Source organism: Pelobates fuscus, chromosome 2, assembly GCF_036172605.1.
Source record: "Pelobates fuscus isolate aPelFus1 chromosome 2, aPelFus1.pri, whole genome shotgun sequence".
Taxonomy (NCBI): domain Eukaryota; kingdom Metazoa; phylum Chordata; class Amphibia; order Anura; family Pelobatidae; genus Pelobates; species Pelobates fuscus.
This window is the reverse complement of record NC_086318.1, coordinates 350,219,196-350,228,874: the sequence shown is the minus strand read 5'-3', so window position 1 is coordinate 350,228,874 and position 9,679 is coordinate 350,219,196. Positions and strand designations below refer to the sequence as shown.

The following is a 9,679-nucleotide window of genomic DNA, read 5'->3' as shown; positions in this document are numbered from 1 at the left end:
TTTAAATGAATTCACATTTTAATGGATAACTGTAGGATATTTTTTTTCTAGGTAAACCATTTCAAATTTAAGGCAGAAATGAGTTTCCAATTTAACACTGTATAGTGAATAATCCTGAACGGGTTATTTATAACTTATTCGTGCTCCAGCTTTCCAAATATTAATCTTTTATAAACTCAGATATTGTTTAGTATATGCAGACACTTTAAAGGGGCCACTATAAACCCTGTAGCCTGCTATATTGGTTATGGTGCCAACATGCCCCTGACACCATCCCTCAGTTCAGTGTCAGATTAAGGCCTGCTGCCTTGAACCTTGCTTGCTATTTCACAGTTATAGTTCCACATATCAATTCAGTCCAAATTTGCACAGAATTAATTGGCTGAGCATGTCAGCCGACACACTTAGACAGTCCTAGACTTTACAGGATGGACAAAAATGCTAATGCAGAACAAGCAAGTGGGCCAATATCAGGGGCATGCTGGTACCATAATCACATCAAACTGTAGGGGTTATAGTTCTCAGAGTACCCTTTCCAATTTTGTTTTTGCTTTTTCCATGATTTTTCAAATCTTTTTGTTTATGATGTCTAGATTCTACAAAACAAAGATGGGAGAATGGAGAAGTATATCCGAATAGTATAGGTAAATATGATAGAATAAAATTGCAGTCACATGAAATGGAGCGTCTATAATGGCTCCTAAAGCGTAGCTTGGAGTGGTATAGTCACCACTCTTGGATTAGTGGTAGAAACAATTCTTCCCCGTTTTGTATATATGCAATAGATCAGAGGTAGAAATAGAGTGCACACTGCAGTATGGGTTAGTGCAAATAAATGGAAAATTACTTTCAGAGGTAGGGAAAAGTGGGTTTTGCTCATTCCATACACCACAGGTGGTACATTCCCCACCAAGGAAAGTAATGTCCAGAAGGCAGACTGAATAAAAGGCAGGAGGGTCCAGAAGTCTTATACTAACAATTATCTTCATTCTAATATAAAAAGAGACAATATAATATGCACTCCTTTTATAGCAAACAAATAAAATTAAAATTTGTGGTCATATCATGTGACCGCGATAAACCAAACATTTACATGCATTTAAGTCACATGAGCCACTATTCAGACACCATATATGCTATGATACTGGAATCATACAACAAGAGGAGCCAGAACTAAAACAATCTGTATTCAAATAATGGCTAGGAAATTAGCATTAAGAGAGGAGGGGGTACTAAGATGGCGCTGATGCGGTCACGTGATCGTGCATCATCGTATAGAGGCAAACAAATCAACTTTATGTTTGGCAAAATACTCTGTCTGGGAAGTAAAAAAGAGCTGTTGAACGGAAAAATAGAGAATTAGGGCTAAAAATAAGCGGAGTAAGCTGTACGATTTCTCCAATATGACGTTTAAGCCATAGATTGCTGGTCATGTGACGCACAAATCAGCTTAAAAAAATTAAAATAAATAAATAATAGGATCAGGAAGCGGCTACACCAAAATGGAAGCTAAGTACATATTATTGCTGGTAACATGATCCCTGCGATCCAAAGGAAGGGACAAAAGGTAAACAGGTGAAATATACAGGTAATACCAGGAGATATGAATATTAGAAGTGGAGTGCATATATAGGTAATGCAAGAGGTAATAAACAAGAGGACTAATAGACTTAAAGTGTGTGAGAGAGAGAGAAACCCCCCCCCACATCCCCCATAAAAAAGCACCTAAACAATAAAGAACTACAAAATTAGCATATAACGATAAAATGGTACATTAAAGGATCACTATAGGGTCAAGAACACAAACTTGTATTCCTGACCCTATAGTGCTAAAACCACCAGCTAGCCCCCTGGGCCCCTCATGCCTCCATAAATATAGCAACATTTTACTGTATTCAAGCCAGAAGCTGGAGATCTGCATGCTGTTTGCCTAAAAAAAAAAAAAACAAGCAGTCTGCTGACATCATCAGAAGTGGTGGCCTGATCCAATCACAATGCTTCCCCATAGGATTGGCTGAGACTGACAAAGAGGCAGATCAGGGGCAGAGCCAGCATGATTCAAACACAGCCCTGACCAATCAGCATCTCCTCATAGACATTAATTGAATCAATGAATCTCTATGAGGAAAGTTTAGTGTCTGCATGCAGAGGGAGGAGACACTGAATGTTTGGATGCATTTTAGGCAGCCATGACCCAGGAAGGATCTCTAACAGCCATCTGAGGAGTGGCCAGTGAAGTTATCACTAGGCTGTAATGTAAACACTGCATTTTCTCTGAAAAGTGTTTACAGCAAAAAGCCTGAAGGTAATGATTCTACTCACCAGAACAAATTCAATAAGCTGTAGTTGTTCTGGTGACTATAGTGTCCCTTTAATAGACATATCAATGGTACAACCTTTTTTGTTTAGGTTTTTATTCTCTCACATTTTTGAAGTCTATTACTTCCCTTGTAAATATGCATATATCTTTAATGCATATATTCTCTTGCATTACACATAGCACTCTATTTATAATAGTGAAAGGTTATATATGCCTAGGTAGGAATAAACTCCTCTTCTATGACATATATTGTGGTGGAGCACTGAAGTAATAGGTGTATCAGATGTTTATTCACTTACATTCAGTGTAGACGTTTGATATTTATATGAAAAAGAAAGAAAGAGAGAATAACAGTATAATTCTATAAAAATATTATACAGATATTTTGGGTGAATAATGTCAACTCACATTGATAAGAGCCTATAGTAGGACAGGCTCAAATCACACACGTTTCTGTGCCGTCTTGTGGCACTTTACCCTTCAATGGTGTGGAAGATTATCCTCAGAGGAAAAACACAGATATGGAAAACTCTCTGGTGAAGTAGGTCTTAACTTTGCATAAATGGCAATACACACAACAATATGTTTGCTCACCTTCTCTAGAGCCCTTGTTACCTGGCTCTAGGTGTATTCATTTAGGTGTCTATATAGAGGACACCACCCTTCTTTATAGGAAGCAGTCGATATGACTAAAAATATATATTCATTACAAATAAACAAAAAAAACATTTTTTAAACTTGAATAAAATACAAAATTAATAAAATAAATTAAATAAATGTCCCAAAGTAGACTCCTCTTGCCGAGACGCGTTTCTCCCAATCCCTTGGGCTTTCTCAATCGGTCTGTATATTCCTCTGCTTTCTGTTGTATGTTTTATATCCTTATCCTTATTCCCATTTGTCTGTTCAAATTCCAATTGTCCAGTTCTGCACTGTGATTTAAATTTCCTTTATTGTTTCTAATTATGGGTACCTGTTCGGTCGGGATGTGAGCGGAACCATCTGTCACGTCACTTCCGGTTCTCTTGCGCCCATTTTCCTTTAGGGCGTTTAGTCACGGCGGTCCTCACCGGAAGTGACGTAACCGAATATAGCTCCACGTCACCATACCTCCCTACTCGTCCCCAATGTTTACAGGGATATGTATTCCTCTATTGTAACAATAATCCGTAGGTATTCTTCACAGCAGCGGTTTATTCTCTCGTACCGAGGAAAAAATGGAGAGTTGAAAGCAAACCATAAAACCTTATTATTGCAATATCTTATCATTCTTATTAATAAAAATAACCATAGCAATGTGGCTAATTTATTCAAACCTATATATTATTATTATTATTGCCATTTATATAGCGCCAACAGATTCCGTAGCGCTCTACAATATTATGAGTGGGGGGATGTAACTATAAATAGGACACTTACAGGAACAATAGGTTGAAGAGGACCCTGCTCAAACAAGCTTACAGTCTATAGGAGGTGGGGTATAAGACACGTTAGGACAGGAAATATCAATCAAATAGGGTGGGAGTGAAGCAGAGCTGGAGGAGAGAGTAGAGTGCTGCCCTTTAGGAGAGAGCAAGAGACAGGTATGTAAGGTAGAGGTTACTCTGGGAGGCCATAAGCTTTCCTAAAGAGATGGGTTTTTAGGCACTTATTAAAGGATTTAAGAAGTATATAAATGTATATGGCCCCATATATAAATGTATATGGCCCTATGGGAAGAATGAAAATTTAAATGTGTATATTACATAAGGATACAAAATAATGTCATAAAAAAGGCACCTGGTTCACTATGATATGTATGGTAATATTTTGTAAAATGGATTATATATTATATATATTTATTACTGTACCCCTGAAGGAATAGACAAGTTGGATGTACATTAACAATGAGTATAGTATATAGGTTTGAATAAATTAGCCACATTGCTATGATTATTTTTATTAATAGGAATGATAAGATATTGCACTAATAAGGTTTTATGGTTTGCTTTCAACTCTCCATTTTTTCCTCGGTACGAGAGAATAAACTGCTGCTGTGAAGAATACCTACGGATTATTGTTACAATAGAGGGCTACATATCCCTGTAAACATTGGGGACGAGTAGGGAGGTATGGTGACGTGGAGCTATATCCGGTTATGTCACTTCCGGTGAGGACCGCCGTGACCAAACGCCCTAAAGAAAAATGGGCGCAAGAGAACCGGAAGTGACGGATGGTGCCGCTCACATCTCGACCGAACAGGTACCCATAATTAGAAACAATTAAGGAAATCAAATCACAGTGCAGGACTGGACAATTGGAATTTGAACAGACCAATGGGAATATGGATAAGGATATAAAACATACAACGGAAAGCAGAGGAATATACAGACCGATTGAGAAAGCCCAAGAGATTGGGAGAAACGCGTCTCGGCAAAAGCAGTCTACTTTGGGACATTTATTTAATGTATTTTATCAATTTTGTATTTTATCCAAGTTTAAAAAAAAAAATAATATATATTTTTTTGTTTATTTGTAATAAATATATTTTTTTAGTCCTGTATCGACTGCCTCTACTACTGCTTCCTATAAAGAAGGGTGGTGTCCTCTATATAGACAATGAATGAATAAACCTAGAGCCAGGTAACAAGGGCAGTAGAGAAGGTGAGCAAACATATTGCTGTGTGTATTGCCATTTATGCAAAGTTAAGACCTACTTCACCAGAGAGTTTTCCATATCTGTGTTTTTTCCTCTGAGGATAATCTTCCACACCATTGAAGAGTAAAGTGCCACAAGACGGCACAGAAACGTGTGTGATTTGAGCCTGTCCTACTATAGGCTCTTATCAATGTGAGTTGACATTATTCACCCAAAATATCTGTATAATATTTTTACAGAATTATACTGTTATTCTCTCTTTCTTTCTTTTTCATATAAATATCAAACGTCTACACTGAATGTAAGTGAATAAACATCTGCTACACCTATTACTTCAGTGCTTCACCACAATATATGTCATAGAAGAGGAGTTTATTCCTACCTAGGCATATATAACCTTTCACTATTGTAATATCACAGGGGGTGAGGGAGACTTCCCCTGGGATGTGAAGCGGCTATTACAAATTGACACTAAACAATTGAAGCGCATCATTCACAGTTTTTTGTTCACAGCTCTATTTTTAATATTCATATCTTATTGTGCAGGATATACTGTATCTGAATTGGGGATCATGTGACTATTGACCCAGTGCCATCTTGGAACACCTTTTTATAAACATATATTTTTAAATTGTTTATGCTAGTTTTTACACACAAGTGTACCTATACAGTTTACAAACGATCTGTTTTTTTATGCAATATTGTCCAACCTTGATATGAAATGTATGTAAATGTTCTGTGTTTCATGGTCACGTGATGATGTCACATGACCACAAATTTCAATTTATCTTTGTTTGCAAAAAAAAAAAAAGTGTTTGTCCAGCTTGGTGTAACACTTTGATACCACTTTTCATGGTGAAACGTGTTAGTGCTGCATTTATACTTCATTGTATAGTTTTATAGCGGTTTTGAAATTAGAATAAAAATAGATTATTCATTTAAGATTTCTGGACTTTTCTGCTTTTTCTTCAGTCTGCCTTTTGGACATCACTTTCCTTGGCAGGGAATGTACCACCTATTTATATATATATATATATATATATATATATATATATATATATTGCATATATACACACAGCACAGAGAAAAAATTGTGTCTACTAGTTATAGTAGAGTGGCGACTGTACCATTCCACACTACACTTTAGGAGCCATTATCGAACTCAAGTGCTAAACCATTCTATATACATCTATATTGAGCTGTGCTTCTAGCTTGCAGCTTTCCCTTTAACCATACAAGGAGCAAAGTCGTACCAACCTAATAAAAAACTTAAAATCTTACATTGCTTTCAGGGGTACTATTTTAAATTAGACAATAACTTACACTTTTAGAAAATCTTAAAAAATATATTAAAAGGGACAATATAAGCACCCAGACCACTTTAGCTCATTGAAGTGGTCTGGGTGCATATTCCTAGGCTTCTTAATTATGGAAAGGTAATTATTGCAGTTTTTAATTAACTGCAATAATTACCTGTGTGGGTTAACTGTCTGGTAGACAGCCACTAGAGGGACGTCTGGGTCGTAACGGACGCCAGATGTCCTCACGCATAAGTAGCGTCACCCAAAACCCCATAGGAAAGCCCCTATGGGGCCTGACGTCGGCAGGGGGAAGAGTGAATGCAGACCCCAAGCCAGTGCCAAGGGACATTGGTGCTGAATTCCGGTAATTGATGAAGGGATTTTTAACTCCTTCTGCACCATGGGGCAAACGGGGAAACTAGAGTGCCAGGAAAACAATTTTCCTGGCACTATAGTTTCCCTTTATTAAATCAGATCTGTGATAATCACATTATCGACGGATTTGATTTTTATAGTACCATTTACATAGTGTACAATTAAGCACAATCCAATAAAGACCATAATAATCTCTTAACATGAAGCAGACAATAACAAAGTGATACTGTTCATTTTTGCATTACAATTCAATCGTTACAATTTCTTTGTTCTCCAACTTCTTAGACAGTTCTTGAATAAAGCACCGATTGTATATCAAAATATGTTTTTAGTTTGCTAGCTGTAGGTCTTTTTTTGGGATCCTTAGACAACATTAACCTGATGTAGGATTCCTGGAACACAAACAAATCTAAAATCAGTGGCATGATAAATATTCTATTTCACAGTCTGTGTTTTTGCTCTGTAATCCGAATGTACATCAGTATCTCCTGAGGCGCAAATCTTTTATCCAATTTCCCCGTCACATTTCTCTTTTGCACAAATACAGTTTCTCATCATTCTCTAACCTCCTTATCTCTCTCCCCTTTTTTTCCTTTCACAAGTGTTGCTTTTGAAAATGAAAAATTATCTTTTTTTTTTTGTGCATGCCAATTCTTCTAGGCTTGTTCTTTTCTTTCTAACCTCATCCCTCTTCTGTTTGTAACATTTCTTCCTGTCTTAGGAAGAAATCAAGAAACTGTACACAGGGACAGGGATATATATATATATATATAGAAGAAGATGGACTATGGGACAGGGAACTTCACTAATTTAATAGACAGTAAGAGGGGAATATGAGATGTATTTCTCTGTAAACAGCAATAGATACTCTACATCTCTTTATTAACAGGTTGGTGAAATTATGTAAATTCTGGCACTCTGAAGCTTACTGTGATGCTTATGTTGCCAGTTATCCTGTGACGGCTTCCCATTTTAACAATTAGCTGGATCAACCCGGCCATCTGTGCGGTTTCAGGTCTTCTCGGTACAGCTAAAGCAGAAATTAGCATTTGCTTTTCCATTGTGAATTTTGTGCAGCTGTTTGTTTTATCATTGGTTGAGGACAATTTTTTTAAAAAAATGCACAAAAGTAATACAGTGGAATAAGAACTTCCACCACGGCTATATTAAGAGGTCCTGGAAGCAATGCACGTGCAGAAGGTGAACCAGATTAGTGTCAAACCATCCAAAGACGTTTTGATTACTTAGTGTTAGCCAATGAATGAAGGGTGGGATCACCATCCAGCTTTTGTCTGTGTGTCATCTGAGTGTTTTAAGGAATTAACCTATGTGCTAAGAGTATGCACAGAATTAATGTTGGCCAGCCCCGACCTCTCATACCAGGCTAATGAAGGCTGCCGAATGTGAAGTTACATCACAGCAATATAAAATATCGAGGTATATGCACTTTTTAATGCTGCACATACAGGGTTCTTGCTTCATTCTATATGGCTAAAATTGTAATATAGTACTGATAATAGTGGTAATAACAAACACAGAAAAGAAGCCCATTTGCTCATTTTGATATGTCAGCAGTTTAGTAGATGGTCCTCTAATTTGGTTTCCTTGTGTGGAATTGCCATATAAAAGGATACTAAATTAGTTAGCGCTCTACTAATCAGTTGAAAGATCAAAATTAAGAAAAACTCTTTACTTATCATTATGCCCCTTTAATTTACCATTCATGCCATGTCCCTTCTCCCCTTGCCCCTTCCTCTACTTATCCATGTCACCTTTCCCCATGTCCCTTTCTCTCCTCATGCAGATCACTTTTTTCCATTTGTCTTAGTCCCCTATCAGTCTTATTTCTAGCAGCACTCCCCTTCTTTTCTTGGTCAAGTTTAATTTCTCCATTCATTAATGGTGTTGCCCCTTTTTTAGCAGTGTCTCCCTTCTCTCTGAGAGCCACCATCACTGCCACTTTCATTTCCTCTCATGTACACAGACATACAGTCATACAAACACACATACATACACATAGACAGACAGAAAAACACATACATACTCATACAGAGCCACATTTTCACACTCATATAGACGCAGTCCTACAGAGACACATACACACACTTATGCAGACACAGTAATACAGACACAGATACATATGCTCATACAGATACATAGTAATACACACACACACACACACACAGATAAACAGTCATACAGACATAAATACACACACCCATAAAGACATTCATACAGACACACATACAGACTCATACAGATACGTAGTCATACAGAGACACATACACACACCCTTACAGACACACATTGATACATAATGACACAGACACACACTCATAAAGAAACAGTCATACATACACCCATACTGACACATATACACAATGGTTTCTCAATGACCAGCAGAAGATAGGATAGGCCATGAACTTCCTGGAAGGGCCTCACCCCCAGTGTCTGGTTGTATGAGGGAGCAATAAGGAACAGTTTGCATTAGTTCTACACACAGCTCCCTTGCATTATCACTTCACAGGACACCCCAGACACCAATATTACTTCAATGCATTTGATAGGTTTTGGCCTCGGTAATATGCTGCATTTTCTGCATGCTCAAATCTTTATGGTTTTTGCGTGAAGCAAATAAAGTTTTTTTTCAGTATGATGCACCATAAGACTTCCTTATCAAAGGTATGCACCAAGCTCAGCTACTGACCGTATTGAAGGAGAGGACACTGATAGTAAGGATATCAGTACCGGTTTGTAGCTACTCTGAATGTCTGCATCCAGGTTGTGAATTAAAAGCAGCTGACTCAGTGCTATTTGGGTCTGATACGGTGTGCATACCTTTGATAAGGAAGTCTTTCTCACATGAGAGACATGGCAGCTATGGAGGCAAACATATTGTGCAGAATTCTGCAAAACATTTTACATTTTACTTTGTGCATTTTAGATTTGAGCACGCAAACCATATAGCATAATAATGAGGCCAAAATTACCAAGTGCATTGAAGCCGTTTTGTTGCCCAGAGTGTCCCTTTAAAAACTGTAAAAT

The 9,679-nt window shown here is 37.4% G+C and overlaps 1 protein-coding gene across 2 annotated transcripts in view; it reads right to left on the bottom strand.

Moving 5' to 3' along the window:
* Window positions 1-6,022: 6,022 nt before the first annotated feature.
* Window positions 6,023-9,679, bottom strand: part of LOC134585871 (interferon-induced, double-stranded RNA-activated protein kinase-like) — a 92,203-nt gene continuing 88,546 nt past the window's right edge. For both annotated transcript variants that reach the window (XM_063441354.1, XM_063441355.1), the window contains one exon: window positions 6,023-7,026. In XM_063441354.1, the coding sequence (XP_063297424.1) occupies window positions 6,916-7,026 (111 nt within the window). In that variant the 3' untranslated portion in view covers window positions 6,023-6,915. The remainder of the gene's footprint in view (window positions 7,027-9,679) is intronic.